The sequence below is a fragment of the Perissodus microlepis genome, chromosome 13, assembly GCF_051167445.1.
Source record: "Perissodus microlepis isolate ML-2025 ecotype Zambia chromosome 13, ASM5116744v1, whole genome shotgun sequence".
Lineage (NCBI taxonomy): Eukaryota > Metazoa > Chordata > Actinopteri > Cichliformes > Cichlidae > Perissodus > Perissodus microlepis.
Genome location: NC_140473.1, coordinates 15232798 through 15248751, shown reverse-complemented (window position 1 = coordinate 15248751; position 15954 = coordinate 15232798). Strand labels below are relative to the sequence as shown.

The 15954-nt window shown below is 39.3% G+C and overlaps 2 protein-coding genes across 5 annotated transcripts in view; both read right to left on the bottom strand.

The window, feature by feature from the left end:
- Positions 1–3373, bottom strand: part of slit1a (slit homolog 1a (Drosophila)) — an 85546-nt gene extending 82173 nt beyond the window's left edge. For all 4 annotated transcript variants that reach the window (XM_084948910.1, XM_084948912.1, XM_084948911.1 and 1 more), the window contains exon 1: positions 2621–3373. In XM_084948910.1, coding sequence (XP_084805036.1) covers positions 2621–2820 — 200 coding nt within the window. In that variant the 5' untranslated portion in view covers positions 2821–3373. The remainder of the gene's footprint in view (positions 1–2620) is intronic.
- Positions 3374–8634: 5261 nt separating this feature from the next.
- On the bottom strand, positions 8635–15109 carry LOC146374905 (rho GTPase-activating protein 19-like). Its single transcript, XM_084949445.1, has 11 exons — positions 15031–15109; positions 14464–14711; positions 13859–13939; positions 13161–13370; positions 12828–13054; positions 12607–12693; positions 11424–11489; positions 10862–11050; positions 10685–10771; positions 10420–10506; positions 8635–9862 (listed from the first exon to the last, which is right to left on the bottom strand). Exons 1-11 carry the CDS (start codon positions 15081–15083, stop codon positions 9857–9859), a joined length of 1341 nt encoding a protein of 446 aa, XP_084805571.1. The 5' UTR covers positions 15084–15109; the 3' UTR covers positions 8635–9856.
- Between the last annotated feature and the right edge of the window lie 845 nt (positions 15110–15954).

Genomic DNA, 15954 nt, shown 5'->3' with positions numbered 1-15954 from the left:
GCGACCAGGCTGCTCATCTTTAACCACTACTAATCCTCATGTGTTTTCATCTGGCTATTGCTTATTCTCTGCTTGTGTGCAACATACACACATGGAAGCACATGCTGTGGTTTATGCACAAACTAAAGCGAACATCAGATTTATCCAGGCTTGCACAACAGACACACAAACACACACATATGGTGTGCAGCCTCCAACTCCTCTACTCTGGAGGGACTCCAACGTGCCCCCGCATCTCAGTACAAGGTATCTTCTGGCACAGAAAATACATAATCAGTGCACAGACGTTTTGCAGTTACACACACACACACACTCGCAAAAACACACACAACTCCTCCCCTTTTTCAAATCAACTCATTCACAGATGGGACACGCACTCGAACTAAAGAGCGGGGCTGTTAAGAAGACAAAACAAGGAGAGAGAAGAGTTTAATTTCATACCTGTCAAACAAAAAGCTTAACTAAGATCCTTTACTGTGCGCGAGCCAATTTAATCAGCATTACAGATGGAGATTTTCTCTCAGCGTTGCCTGATAAAAGGCCAAGAGAGAAGGGGAGGAGAGGCAAAGAAATAGACAGCGAGAGAGGATGGATGCAGAGAGAAAGCAGAGGGGGGAGGGAGCGGCCAGCGGCCCATACACGCCAGGGTGTGATTTTAACACGTGGAGCTCACAGTCTCATTACAGGCTTCGGTCTGAGGAGCGCAGGGGTCAGACCTGATCCAAACCCACAGTGACAAGTGCAAATGGGATTCTGCTGTCTGTCTCAACAGCCTACATACACACGTACAAACACTTTCTCCCAAAAGCAACCCCCTCCTCCTCTAACACATACACACAAACACACACTAAAGTATTGTATACATGAGAGCAAGTACACCCATTCACACAAATGCAGCACAAAACCAGCCTTACAAGGTAAAGTGCAGATTTTTGTATGACGTTAGCCTTAGCATCACACAATTAAAATCTTTATGATTCAAATTGATGAAAAGAAAGTGTCCGTTAGCATCGTTTGGTACAGACGAGGGCAACAAACTTCTGGGACAGTTACATAAACTTGACAAAGCCATTACTCATTCTTGACCCCAGCAGTGGCTGCACAAGTTCATTCAGATAAACACACATTTTCCCAATACATACACATAAATCTCGCTATGCACATGGGACCATCATGTGGGGCTGGTGTTGATTTGTGCAATCACCTTGATGAATCACCCTTTACAACAACCCACAGAGGATTGTCTCTATTGTTAAGCAGAACCGCTCAACATGACCTAGACACACAGCTTATACATGCACACACGTAACCAGAGGGGGGGGAGGCAACAACGCAGGAATAAGTTACACATGACCTTTAAGTACGTTGTGTTTAAAGTGCAACGTCCTGAGTGAGATGCTACGGCGATAAAATGTGCAGCTGTACATAACCTATGAATGAACAAACAACTTTTAACACAAAAATACTCTTGAGCAGAGGGGCAGGGGATCGTTCCAGTGTGAATGGCCATTCATGTAAAAGGAAACCACAAAATAACCATGTTTCCTCTCCGCTTCACTGTTAAACCAGCATATGTACAAATGCAACCTGGTAACATGCAGAGCGTGAAGCAGGGAAAAAAAAAGGTGTTCTTAGAAATTAAATATGAAAACCATAAAATATGCAGCCGGCTCCCACTATGCCAACGCTGCCTCTGACACAGGCTTTCTCTCCTCTGTTCCCACAGCATGTTTTATTCAGCACTGATATTCTAAAAGCTGAAATAGAACAATCTATTTCCCCTTGCACTCCTCACTTCTGATTTGCTGATGAATATTTCAGAAGAATGTCAGAAAAGACAGAGAAACTCTACTCTGCGAGCCAGCATCCGCCTCATCTCTCCCGCCGTCTCCCATCCTCCCACCGTTTGACAAGACAGCTACGTGATACTAGTGCAAGACTCGCCTAAGTAGCTGATTTGCTTAATTTTCTCCATGATTTAACAATTTGCGGAGTGCGCATTGAGGAGCTGGAGAAGGGGAGACGGGAGAACGGGGAGAGGCAGAAAAAGTAAAAACTGCAATAGAGGTAAGAAAAGAGGCAAAGCGACACAGTGTGGCGCAGACTGGATGTCAAACCTTGTTCTTAAACTTCAAGTCAGACTTTACTTTTTAAACTCTACATTTATATGAAAAAAGTGAAGAGAAAAGGGGATTTAAATGTATTTTAGCTTCAAAATTGAGGGAAAAAAATGAAGCTACATGCTGCAAGTGTAAACAAATAAGTAAATTATGGACACATGTGAAAGGCACACATCTGCCTCTGGTCTTGCCAGTCCCTCATGCCTATTTATACCTGACTGGAATGCCAGTTAGTGACTGACTGCCTGAGTGACACACAGTCTCTCTCTGACATACACACACACACACACACACACACACACACATGCACACACATACACGCAGCTTTACAGGCAGGGCTATTGTTCTGTTTCAGTCTAAGCAAAGTCGTGTGCACTACTACAATGTATCAAGGAAATAGAAGGGAACCAGTAAGAAACGAAGATATTAAAGCTTCTTTTATACAAACACACACTCATGCGCCCACACAGAGAAGTAACTAAAGCAGAGATCGTACTCACAGTCTTTCAGTGTTGCGGGGGATATTCCTTGGCATGGTTTTGAGACCCAGTCCATGGCAGTCTACTGTGGTTCCGCTGCAGGTACACAGGGCTGGGCAGCCACTGGCATTGCCCACTATCAGGGCAGAGAGCATCGCCACCCACATCCAGAGTGGCTGCCTGGCCATGCCTGCCTCAAACCAGCTTTCTCTAATGGCCATATTTACCAGAACGACAACCTGCTCTTCTTTAACAAGCCCTTACTTCTCTGTGTGTCCACCTTCCCCTCTCTACGTCTGCTTCCAAGAGTCTTGTTACACCTTACAAGTCCACTAGAATAAATTCATATATTTGATGAATATGAACAAAAAAAAAATTACACGTGAGAAATGCTAATATTTTCCTCTCTGCTGTAAAGCCATACAAATCCTTTTTTCTTCTTGTAGAATTCTTTTGATGCTGGTTTGATATCCACCACAGTTTGCAGATGTAAAAGAGAAAAAAAAAAGAAAAGAAAAGAAAAATATGCAGTTGTTTCTTATGTTCTCCTTGCAAACTCTTCTCCTCTCTCTTGTCTTTGTGGAGTTGGTGTGCTCTGGTCTGCACACGTCTGCGTCTCTGTCCTCCTCTCACTCAGTCCCGCTCTGCTCTGCTCGCCTGAAGAGAGAGGGAATAGGCAAAGAGAGGAAAGAAAAAAATGCCAGTCTCTCTCTCTTACACACACACACACACACACATACACGCACTCACTCACACACACACACACACTAGTCATCCATCACAAGGATCTACAAATAGCAGAGCCCCCGACTCCACCCCTACCCCTCCTCTCCTCACCCACTCCTCTCCCTCCCCATGCAACACCCCCTCCAGAACCCTGCCTGAACTCACTCTCATTCCTGAGATCCCCTTTTCATTCCCTTGACTCTATTCACAATACAAATCTACACCAAGTATCTTTCTTTTTCATTTCTCACTCACTCCACTCCTTCTTTTCTCTCAGGTTTGCCTCCAGGCGAACCCCTAGAGAGAGAGAGACCTAACCTGCATGACACTGCATAACCCCTGCCTGAAGGGAGAGGCTGTGGGGAGACAGTGGTCTGTGTGTGTGCGTGCATGCGTGCGTGCGTGTGTGTATCCAGTAGGGAAGAGAGGAATCAACACCTCGGTCCGGGGAGGCAAAAAGCCGGAATAAATAATCAGTTAGTGTGGGTCTTAACATGTACATCAAGTGTGGCCACACAGACAGAAGCAGCAGCAGCAGCAGGGAACTGGAATAAAAGAAACAAAACACATATATTCAGTCTGCCTCCACAGATCATGAATCTGCAGGGGAGGCAGACCACCGCCATAAAAAGTAAATCAAACACTATATTTTAAGCACAGCATAGCCACGGGAACAGAGAATATAATCTAATATATGCAAATGCAAAGGCAAACCACTAGAATCCCAATCTTACCTGCTCTGTTTTTTAAATTTGTCAGAGCAACTGGCACACAATCTGTCTCTCAATGCCAGGATCATACACTGGACTCAAAGCTAAAAAAAATATATATGTATTTAAAATAGAAAAAAAACACTAAAAACCCCCCGATATGTGGCATACAGTGGTGTGAGAAAGTGTTTGCCCCCTTCCCGATGTCCTAGTTTTTTGCATGTTTATTGCACGTAGATGTTTCAGATCATCAAAAACATTTTAAGGTTGTGCCACGGCATCTCAATCGGATTCAGGTCAGGACTTTGACTTGGCCAATCCAAAGTCTTCATTTTGTTTTTCTTAACCCATTCAGAGGTGGACTTGGTGATGTGTTTTGGATCATTGCCCTGCTGCAAAACCCAAATGCGCTTCTGCTTAAGGTCAGAAACAGATGGCTGAACATTCTCCTTCAGGTTGTTTTGGTAGAAAGCAGAAATCATGGTTCCATTTACTACAGCAAGTCTTCCAGGTCCTGAGGTAGCAAAACAGCCCCAGATCATCACACTTTTTTGGAAAATGTGAGACAAGCCTTTGTCTTTTTTTGGTCACCAGTGGTTTTCTCCTTGAACTCTCCTATGGATGCCATTTTTGCCCAGTCTCTTTCTTATTGTTGAATCATGAACTCTGACCTTAACTGAGACATGTGAACTCTGCCGTTCTTTAATGCTGTTCTGGGTGCTTTTCCAACCTCCTGGATGAGTCATCCATGTACTCTTGGAGTAATTTGGTAGGCTGGTCACTCCTAGGAAGTTTTACCCCTGTTCCAAATTTTCTCCATTTGTGTATAATGGTTCTCACTGTGGTTCACTGCAGCCCCAAAGTCTTAAGAATGGTGGTGTATTATTTAAGTGATTTCTTGATTCAGCACATCTGCCAATAATCAGGCCTGAGTGTGTTTAGTGACACTAAACACTAAAATCATCAATTAAATCACATTTAATTCCCGATTTAACTATATATGTAATTACTTTTTCACACAGGACCAAGTAGGTTTATATAACCTTTCTCCCCTAATCAATAAAATCATTTAAAAGCTACATTTTGCATTTCCTCAGGTTATCTTTATCTAATATTAAAATTTGTTTGATGATCTGAAACATGTAAGTGTGACAAATATCCAAAAAACTAGAAAATCAAGAAGAGGTCAAACATTTTTTCACACCACTGTATGTAGGAAATCATTTCCTTTGCAGGAATTAATAATAAATCTTTTTTACTTAGTTAAAACTGTGTATACATATATCAGAGACTGACTGAAGTTGGCAGTGTAATTGTAGCTCTCAGGAAACTCTCCAAATGCATTTTAGACTTGGACTTCGTGGAATTGCAAATCACTATTCTAGATTTTGATAGAAAATGGAGCTCTGATCTTAATGACTTCAGGCCATAATTGCTGGGTTCATTTATATTACAAAAAAGCATTAAAAATAAAGGTGACAACTTAAAATGAAATGTGAAACTTTATGAAGAAAGAAAAGGAATAACTCCCATGGATCAGACTTCCTCACTGTGCATGTCTCTGATTTTGCATACTGATCATCTACTTAATTAAAGACTCTTCATAAACCATTAAGCACCATTAATTAATACTTAGGCCACTATTACCGCATATCAGCTGTTCTCCCAAGAGATGGGCAGTGCTTTACTTCAAATAAATGAAGACACAGACAAGATGCCTTTAAGCACCAAGATTGCCTCAAGAAGTGATTGAATTGGTGTCTGTATTCACGTTTCTGGTTTTGCAACTTGTTTTTTTTTTTTTGTATCTTGTATTAGTCAAGAACTATCATTGCTATGCATTATTAACAGTTCACACTTTTCAAAATATAAAAATACTGAAATCTTTACTATAGTGCGTATCAGACACCTCAGCCGTGGCTCTGCTCAGCTTGAGCCATGCACTTTGTGCTTTAACTTTACAGAGAGATTTGCTGGGATGAGCAGATCCCTCCTAACATTAATATCAGCAAATCACACAGACATAACAACCCCATTCACATTAACTGACAAAAGGCACAAAGACAATAAAGAGTCACAGATGATGCAATAAGATATATTTGACTTTGTGTGCATCTGTCTGCTTTGATGCTTGTCCAGTTCAGAACATGCACATATGAATGCGCACATGCAGGTGTTCGCACTTACTCGAAACAAATCAGTAAAAGCTCCATCTGTCCCAGTAAAAATGTCAGTGCAGTATAGAGCTTCCTTCAATGAATGGTTAATTAAAGAGGAGACAGTGGTGTTTAGTGGTAATAGGGGGTGGTGGTAACATCCCTCCGCTCTCACAGAGCTTTGAGAGGAATGCACACAAATATGCAAAAGGACTAATTCTGCTGTTTACAAAGGCATAAGACGACATAGCAGCAATTACAATAGTCTGGCAGAGGAGAGTTTGCAAAACAGAAGATGTTACCAAGAACTGACTACAATGAGGAAACCCAATTAATGTGGAAGCATTACATATGTTTAGGCACCCATGATTAAATTCTGTGTTACTGTGAAGAGCAAACCAAGGAAAGGAAGTCCAAAAGGTATAAAAGGATAAAAAAAAATGTAAATAATTGATTCATTTAAGCAAGATAAACATGTTTTATTCCCATCTTTGCAGTTTTAAAAGCCAGAGGTCAAAAAGCTTGGTATCATGTGTGGTCAATATCCTCTTTGACAACTTGCAAATGCTTCATGGAGCCAAGCCAAGAGTTCCAAGAGTTAGAGTCTTGGTTAGAGTGGATTTCGAGGTGTGTTTAGGATCATTATCCTGTTGCTGAATAAATCCTCTTCTTTGCAGCTTCAGCTTTGTTTTTTTTTCCTTAACAGACACTATGCTAGAATTTGCTGCTAATTAACAGAATCCACTCTGGTGACACTGGCTCCAGCCCAAACACAAAGCAGTGATGTGTTCAATCCTGCACAGCTCTCATAGAAAGTTTTGTCTTTTACATCTCAGCCTGCCTTCATTATTTCTGTTAATTGCCATTTCTTGACATTACAGATTTAAAAACAACAACAACAACAACAACAAAAAGCAAACAGGTATTTTTGCATCTTCTCTTCTTCAGCATTTTAGGTGTGTTTAAAAGAGCTTATGGCTAGTGGGAGTATTAGGAAGATTGAGGAGTGTTTTGGAAACTGCACCACCTTCTTTTCAATGCCTGTGAACAACATCTTGTCTGACAGTTCAATCCTTTTGGATGGAATAAAATTTTTGTGTTGCCCAACTCTCTTTTTTTTCTATAATTGTGTAAACCAATACCACAATATCTTCATCTTAGCAGACACAGGCTTTTGTGATTAGTTCATCCTTCACTCACTTTAATAATTTACATTTATAGAAACCTTAAACAGGGGTTCCCACATTTATGCATATTTATGCTATTTTCATACATCTTTCACCCAAAACTACTTATGTAGTTAACTAAAAAGAAACCAACATATGCTTGAAAATAAAATACGAAGAAACCAAATTTAGAATTCAGAAAATTCCACAGTGTGCTTCTGACCAGTCATTTGTATTTCTCTCTAACACAGCTGTGCCTCGGAAAGGCATAAAAAAAAATCTTTTAATTGTGTTTTCCTTTTAACGCAAATGATCGGTTAGTGAGTTTAGAATATGGACAGAATTAGCTCCCTCTAAAAGGCATTTTAATGCATACATTCAAAGCAAAATCACATCCACTCACAAACCCACAAACATATATATTTTGATATAATGTGAAGTTGATTACAGTACCAGTGAGTCATTTTACAGTCATCAAGCTCATTGCTAAATAAAACCCCTGTGGAGTTTTAGCTGTAAAACAATACACTTCCTATTGGGGACGTTGTCTGTTGTATATATATTTAGGATTTGGGGAACATTCCTATACATGTTTACAGCATATACTTACAATACCAACCATACATTGACACCATAATGACAAACAGGCATTCATGCTGTTATGGAAAAAACATTTTCTTGCTACTCAAACTTTCACCCCATAACTGCATTCGCAAGTTGTCTTCTTCTATTTAAATTCATTATTGATCATTGGCCTAAACTTTTTAATGTAGGTTTTCAGGTTATTTGGTACAATTAAAACAACTCGTATGTACTTTATTGACAACTTTCAGGACGTAGGATGTTTTGATATGTCCTGTTAGAGAAGCACGAGTTTCAAGTACAGGAAAACCTTTCAAGTAGCTACTTATATATGAATATGAGTATATGGTGGGCATGTCATTTTCTTATTTTAATAAATACTGAGAGCTTACACTACAGAGACAGCTGCAGCAACCTTTATACACTAGTGACTCAAAAGTGGATAACCTCTACCCATGAGTCTGTACCTCACTGATTATTTACAACTAAAGGGCGCCACCTTGTGGCAAGAAAAAAATAAAAATAAATACATAAAAGCAATGCAGAGGTTCAGGCAGAAGTACTTAAATTGTGATGATTAATAGAATAATAATCATTAGAAAGCATGCTCACAATTATGGCTGTATGCTCAGTGACTCAAGTTTGGCCTTTTCAAAAAAAAAGAAAAAGAAAAAAGAGCCAACTATGGAGTGCAGCTTGATGTCTTTTAATTACATTGAGTTGCATAGCTTCACAGTAGCACCAGATTCACCAGTTTACATGGTCACATTATAGTTAAATTGTAACAGCAGTGAAAAGTGAGTTTCACTCATGGAGTAAGGCAACAAAGTGGGGTTAAAAGTGGTTGTAGCCAAAACTCTCCCAGAAAAACACCTGGATTACCAGTTACAGCAGAAGGCAAGTAAACGATCCATCTTCATCTGCATTCAACCACTCACTTAAACTAAAACTGAATAACGATAAATATAATATGAACAATAAAAACTGATTAAAAAAAATATCTTGCAGTATCGTCAAAGGTAAAAAACAAACAAAAAAAATAACATAAAGCTATAAAACCAGATATGGTGCTGCATAAGAAATCAAACCGGATGTAAGATCTAAGACCAACCACAGAAAACCAAGGTACAGTTTAAAGAAGCAGTAGCTTAAGGGATCATAGTGTCAAGAAAGGATTTGTGCTAAAGTGAAACAAACAAATATTGACATAAAGTACACAAGCTCCATTGACCTTTCACTAAGCATCCTTCTTATTTTATCGACACAAAATAAGCTACTGGGGAAGGATAATCTTCGTAAAACTTTCAGATATGTTCATTTTAAGGCACACTTTGGATTTAAATAACTTTGGTTTTCAGTGACCAAATCTAACTAATTATCCTACAACTTACAAGCAATTTTAACATTTAAATAGAAACTCTGTATATCACATTTTCCATCCAATGCCCTATACTAATGAGATCCTGACGGAAATCATCCAGAAGTCCAGTGAAAAATAAATACATTAATGCTTTTCAAATTAAAATCAGACAGGTTTCACTCAATCACAAAGCTAAGGATGCAAATTTCACCAGTGCAATTACACTGCATAATAAGGAGCATCATCACTGAACAAGAAAGTAAGACGAAACTCTTGAAAAGAGGTGAAGTGAGAAAAAAAAAAAAAAAGAACACATCAGCGCTCTCACTCCAATTATTTCTGCTGAACTGAGAAAAAAAGAGCTCGATAAAAAAGGTCGAGATTCTTTAACTCAAAGTCTAAAACTTTGTGACAAAAAAAGATGATCTAAACATGGTTTGTAAACTTATAATACACCTTCTGTTTACAGAGAACTCGAGATGATCATTTAATTACTTTTACATAAAAATCAGACTGATGGTTCCCAAGTTGAGAGGCGCACATCCTTTCACACACGATTAATCCTGGTGGAGGAAAGAGGGAGAAAGAGAGAGACGATTAGGTAATGTTCAGTCCTTTCAGCTGAGCACAGGCATCATTAACAATCTAAGCACCGCCTGTGGTGAACCGCAGACTGATGGCTGAAATGCCAGAAAAGTTCAACACAGTAATGAGGAAAACTGCTCTCCAGCTGTAGCCGATGACAGTTTTAAAAGCAAACTGTGCCCAATAATTTCAGTGTGACATTTTAGTTGGTCATGGTTAAAATAAAATAATTACTTCTTAAGTGTTTCACTCTACATTGTAATCACTACTATGAGGGGTTTATTAGGGGCAGTTTTTTAAAGATTATCACCTGCACCAAATTTATTTCCTGTCTGATCACTAGTATCCAAATCAGCAGTCACGCAGTTGGAGGCAGAAGAAAAAAAGTGCTAAAGACTTTTTTCACTCTGCAGCACCAGTTAGCTAATATTTTACAGCAGCAAAACTTATGTTAAATAAGGTGCAGGTTCTCCTTCTCAGACTTATTTTAAAATATACTTGTGTTTGTTTGTGCACAGCTGGTTCCTTCTTTTACCTGTCCATCAGCAGAGCAGCTGGGTAGATGAGTCTGTGGTCTGCCATTTTCTTTCTCAGCTAACATTTGGCTTCCAAACACTTTCTTCTGTTAGAAAAATGAAAAATAAGAAAAAACTATTACACAAGATCAACAGATTTTGGAATAATCAAAACACTGATTAATAGGATCACAGGCAAATATATATGAAAAGCTTTGTGTCTATAGGAGGTTGGCAAGAAATCACGTGACGGGTAATGCAGACACACAAATACTGTCAACAAACCTTTATTATTCCACCCCAAGAGCGTGAACGCCAGTGCCTCCTGCTGAATGGTGCCCGAGACTCTGCTGAGGGTGTCTGTTTCTCGATCTACACAGAAAAATACACCACCTTACGTTTTGGTTCTCCAAGCACCTTGTATGCATGTCTTTCTTATCACAGCAGCATTACACTGAGTACCTGTCTGATGAGTTTTTTCTTTTTGGCAGACTCTGGCATGCTGCTGACTTGCTGGTAAAGCTCTCTGAGGGCTGATTCAGTGTAACTCTGAGTATCAGATGTGACTGTTGTTATGGAGGGAGAAGGGGAGGCCACTGTCACTGCAGTCATAGGGCCCTCTTTGGCCCCAGAACAGAGAGTCAAGTCATCCTAAAAAATGTCAAAACAAACCAAACAACATTCAAAATTCTGTTTTCATAGAACAAAACCAATCAAACAGTTTTTGAGAGATACCTGCAAAGATTTACTTGTTGCTCTAAGTGAGAGTTTACAAACAGCTTTAAAATCTGACTACCGAACCAGTATTTAAGTTTTATTTCCGGCTCATTTGAAAATTATTCTATTAAATGCCTTGAAGACACCAGCCTTTCCAGGTTCTGGAGTTAGACATCCAAGTGTCTAAAATGAACCAAACACTGAAGTGACTGGATTTGGTAATTTGCTAAGTGCAATGCAGTACTAACGCTCCCTTTTTTCCCTACTAAGACAAACTCTGTTAGAAATAGAAAACAAAAATACTTACATTTGACTGAAGAGCTTTTGATCCTGTGAAGTACAAGCGGGCATATTCTTTGATATACGCAGGCGCCTTCAATGAAAACAGACGAACATTAAAGCCTCTGGAAACAACTAAATATACTAATGTGGAAGCTATTCAGACATAAAGCACAGTGCGTTAAGGCTAACTATGTTCTACTTTGAAACTGAAATAAATAATTCATACTACATAAAGGGATCTGATTAAAGTGGCCTGTGGTTTCATTTCAGTAGTTTAATCAAATTAGTATTGAATAAAGTATTTGTTAGACATAAAATAATTAACAGCATATAAAATCAAAACTTGGGCAAATCCAAAGGGGAAAAAAATCTGCACACAAAACTAGAAAGCAACAAATGCATCAGTAACATGGAAAAACCCAGGAAAACCATTTGTTTGATGGGGAAAAAACTTAATGTTAGTCAAGTATGTAGAATATAGGTGAACATATTAGTTAAAGACCAAAAAAGTCCCAGCTGTAATAAAAAAATACCCATAAATGAAATATTCTCAATAGACTAATTAAAAAACCTGATCTTAATTCCAATCTGAGACACATCGCAGCAGGTGAGATTTAAGATGGCCTGGAAATTTCAGAAATGTTAAGTTTGATGATGATTCTCTGTCCAAATACCTTTAAAATCCTACACTTCAGACACTGAGTTAAAAGGGCGCCATCAGCCGCCTACTTCTTTCTTCCTCTAAACCTGCTTGAACTCAAAACTTTATATTGACAGGAATTTGTCAAATACAATGTGTGCAGGTAAAGAGCCTGATGGCGGCTGATTGCAGGACATTTAAATGAATATAATTTTCCTTTTATATATATATATATATAATTTCTGTGTTCTTGCTCTCTATCACGTTTGTTTGTACTTGTAACCCTGGCGACAAAGGCCCTTATTATGAAACTTTCATTAAGTAAAGAGAAGACATATTGTTATAATACATGGCATATGGTTGTGAGATACCATCTAGGTGCCCGTTTATATGACACCTAATAACCTTTAATTGATAAGACCTGCCTGGGTTTTGTTTTAAAAGGAAATAATGTTACATTTTGATTTTTCTATTGGCAAAAAAAGCAAAAAAAAAAAGCATTTTGTTTATTTTTTTCACAAGTTAAGCAACACTGATGCAATAAGTGATTAATGCCTGGGGAGCTTACCTTGAACAGTTTTTGTGAGTGTCTAATAAGGAATGCTATGCCATTATTGAGTTTTTCTATGTCTCCCTGAAGATCACTTGCCATTACCTGCAAAATTAAAAGAAGAAGAAGAGGTCACAAAGAAACACAAAAAGCTAGTATTATTATTATTATTTGTCATGGTTCATTTGACTGCAAACAGTGTTTCGGAAGACAGAACAAAATGAACCTAAGGTCTTTACATTTTTGGGCCAGATGATGTGTGGAGCAAACATCTTGGCTAAATTGATAGCAGACATCTTGTTGGAGTGCTGATTGCGAGCTGTGCTGTGCAGTAAATCCAACAGCAGCTTCAACAAGCTCCGGTTGGCAGATGGGAGAAGCATAAACAGGAGCTGAAACGCCTCGATCTGGCGTTCCTTATCTGGCACATTTGTCTTATCCCCTTTATCATCAAAGCGAGTCAACTCTAAAAACAAGTGACAAAAAAATATTACAAAGCACAGGTAAGCAATATTTTTCCTGACCGTGCATTAATCTGAATGACAAAGATCTGTGCACAAGCCAACCAGCACCTCCAATCTTCAGATGAGCATGATAGTGTCTGTGTGTCAACAGAGGCTCTGGAAGCTCTCCCAAGTAGGCCTTGAGCAATGTTGCGGCATCATTGGGGTGGAAATCGCCTGTCTCTAGATCTATCTCTGCCCCAGTGTTCAGCATCTCCCTCAGGGCTGCCTGCCTTAAGCTGTGGCCTGGCACACGAAACAGCCCCTCCACATGAAGGTCTGAGGGGTGGGAGAGAAAGATGGAGAGAGACAGCCAGAAAGGGGGAGGGTGGAGGGTGTTTAGGTAGGCAGACACACAGTGAAGGAGACACAGAGAGCCAAAGACACAGCAGTAAGGTGAGTGATGGAGAGAAGTAAATGGAAGGAGGGAGTCAGCAAGAGCAAAGTGCTTTCAGATAAATTATTGACTCAAACATTTTCATCCAGTGTCCACTTTCAGTGAATGACATCATTGCTTTCTAGAAATAAACCATGACCTCATGGCAATTCAATACTTAAACTAAGTTACAGAGCAAGTAAAAAGTGTGATGCTTGACATATACGATTTAGTATAATCCAGTTATTTTAATCGTGTTTCAAAAAATAATACTGTTAAGAATTTCTTTGCCTCTGGAGGTGACACATGCAAAGGCGCAATATCACAAAACACTCTGGATGATACGGTTCATTTAATGTCACGTTATATGAGCATGTGAATCAATACTCACTTTTATTCAGGTACTCGATGAGCTGATAGATCTGTGCGATTCCTTCTTCAGTTAATGGTGCACCAAAAACGACTCCTTTGTCTGCAAGAAATCAAATGACACATCAAGGCTGATTGTAGGCTTTTTGTGTACAAATGGACCTATTCTAGTCAAAATAGAAAGATGTGAGAGGCAAATTATAACTACAAGATGACTTGATGAAAATCAAAAGCGCTTTAGTCTTCAGTCCTTATTGTTCATCACCTGATGAATAATTAGATGAGAGATGATTTGCTTAACCAAAATAAACACTGGATTATTCTTGCTTGTCATTTGTGAGGGTTAGATGCTGCCTTCTTTTTCATGCCCCCCTAAACTCCCCATAAGCAGGAACAAGCAATCTTATCATATTTGCTTATGGTAAATTATGTACTGATTGCTTAACTACTAAATTATTTCAGCCTTAGAAATAAAATTACATGACTGAGAAACTCCACACAACTCTGCTTTCTCCCTCAGGAAATCAATAACAAAAGAATATAAGCATTACATAAATTATATTTATTCAAAATACCGTTTCAAAGGCGGTTAACATGTGTGCATAACGAAGACTCTTATGGCCTAACCTTTCCGTTTCAGGAAGTTAAAGGAGCGTAGAAAGCCGCTGGATGAGGGGACTCTAGGCTCCGAGTCTCCAGTAAGCTGGGCAAACTCGTCCCCAGGCAGATCGATCATTCGAGTGATGTTGCTAAGTACCAGCTCCGTGAAAGCCTGCGGATGTTCATGTCTCAGCCGCTCCACGAAGAAGTCCGGGTTAAAGATGACAGGCTGGTTCGGCTTTTCCTGACTGATAAACACATTGCATTTTGTCTCCCTGTTAAAGGAAACACATACGCCATAGATTAATGTCCACTTGAAATGATAAAACTTCGAGCTGGCCCGAGAATAAAGCCTTAAAAGTAAGACTGCGTGAATTATCGAATTAACATTAGCTTATGTTAGTATAAACTGTTGCTAGGTTAACTTAGCTCCACTGGCTATTGCTAACAGGGAAAAAACACAAGTCCCAATGCAAAGTAGTAAAAACAGAGTTTTGTTTTGTTTTATTAGTACTAATCCTCTGATGGACGCATAGTTTACTCAGCAGCACTGTAACGTGTTCATCTTTGTCAAATTAATCAAAAAGTCCTTACTTTCTTTCGAGTTTGGGATTGTTTGGGGAACCATTTTCAGCCGCCATCTTCATTTTGAATCCTCCGCTGGTTCATATTTAGTCCCGCCCATTGACTTGTGATTGGCCGAGATATACACACGTCACGTCGGTTGCGTATATTTTTTTTTCTCCAGAAAAAAACACAAAACAGCAAGCTATGATACAATAGACTGCAACATCATGATTAGGAAACAGTTATCATTTGCTGTTCCTGAAAATATACATTTTTGAATTGTGTCCTGTTGGCTAATAAATCCAGAACCTGTTTGCAGAGGGAGGAACTCACACCTAGTGTTGAGAGTTTTTGCACTGCAGTCTGTGGGTTGTGTCAAAGGCAGTGAAATCCAGTAAAAGCACATATAAATAAAACTCCTTATTTTCCAGGTGTTTCAGGGCTGTATGAACCAGTGATGAGATGGCATCATACTGGTACAGGTCCACAGTGACATCAGTGGAGTTCTTTACGTGGGACACTTCATGACAGTCAGTGCGAGGTCAGTAGTTATTCAGGGCTGTCACTGTGGACTTTTTGAATAATAGTGGCAGTCTTAAGACAGGTCTGTACTGTTACCTGTGAGAGAGAGAAGTATTCAGGATGTCAGTCAACACCTCTGACAGTTTATGTTCACAATCTGTCAGTGCCTATCCAGGATTATTGTCAGGGCCTGCAGTGTTATAGAGTGCTATGGAATCAAGATCCTCAGACAGAGATGGGTTGCTGGGGAATTGTTCACGTTTAGTGTTTTAGTCTGTGATGCACCTAATGCCTTTTGCAAGTGTGCCTTGAGCTGTAAAGAAGTGCCTCTTAATCATCTGGGTATATGTGACTTTCCCCCTACTGATGTTCATTTGGTAAATGGTAAATGGCCTGTATTTGTATAGCACTTTTTTACTAGTCCCTAAG

Coding starts and splice junctions, on each gene's coding strand:
- LOC146374905 (XM_084949445.1), bottom strand. CDS start 15,083: ATGAAGATGGCGGCTGAAAATGGTTCCCCAAACAATCCCAAACTCGAA. Junction 11,490..12,606: donor ACTCACAAAAACTGTTCAAG/GTAAGCTCCCCA, acceptor TTTTCATTGAAG/GCGCCTGCGTATATCAAAGA. Junction 10,507..10,684: donor CTTGGGGTGGAATAATAAAG/GTTTGTTGACAG, acceptor TTTTTCTAACAG/AAGAAAGTGTTTGGAAGCCA.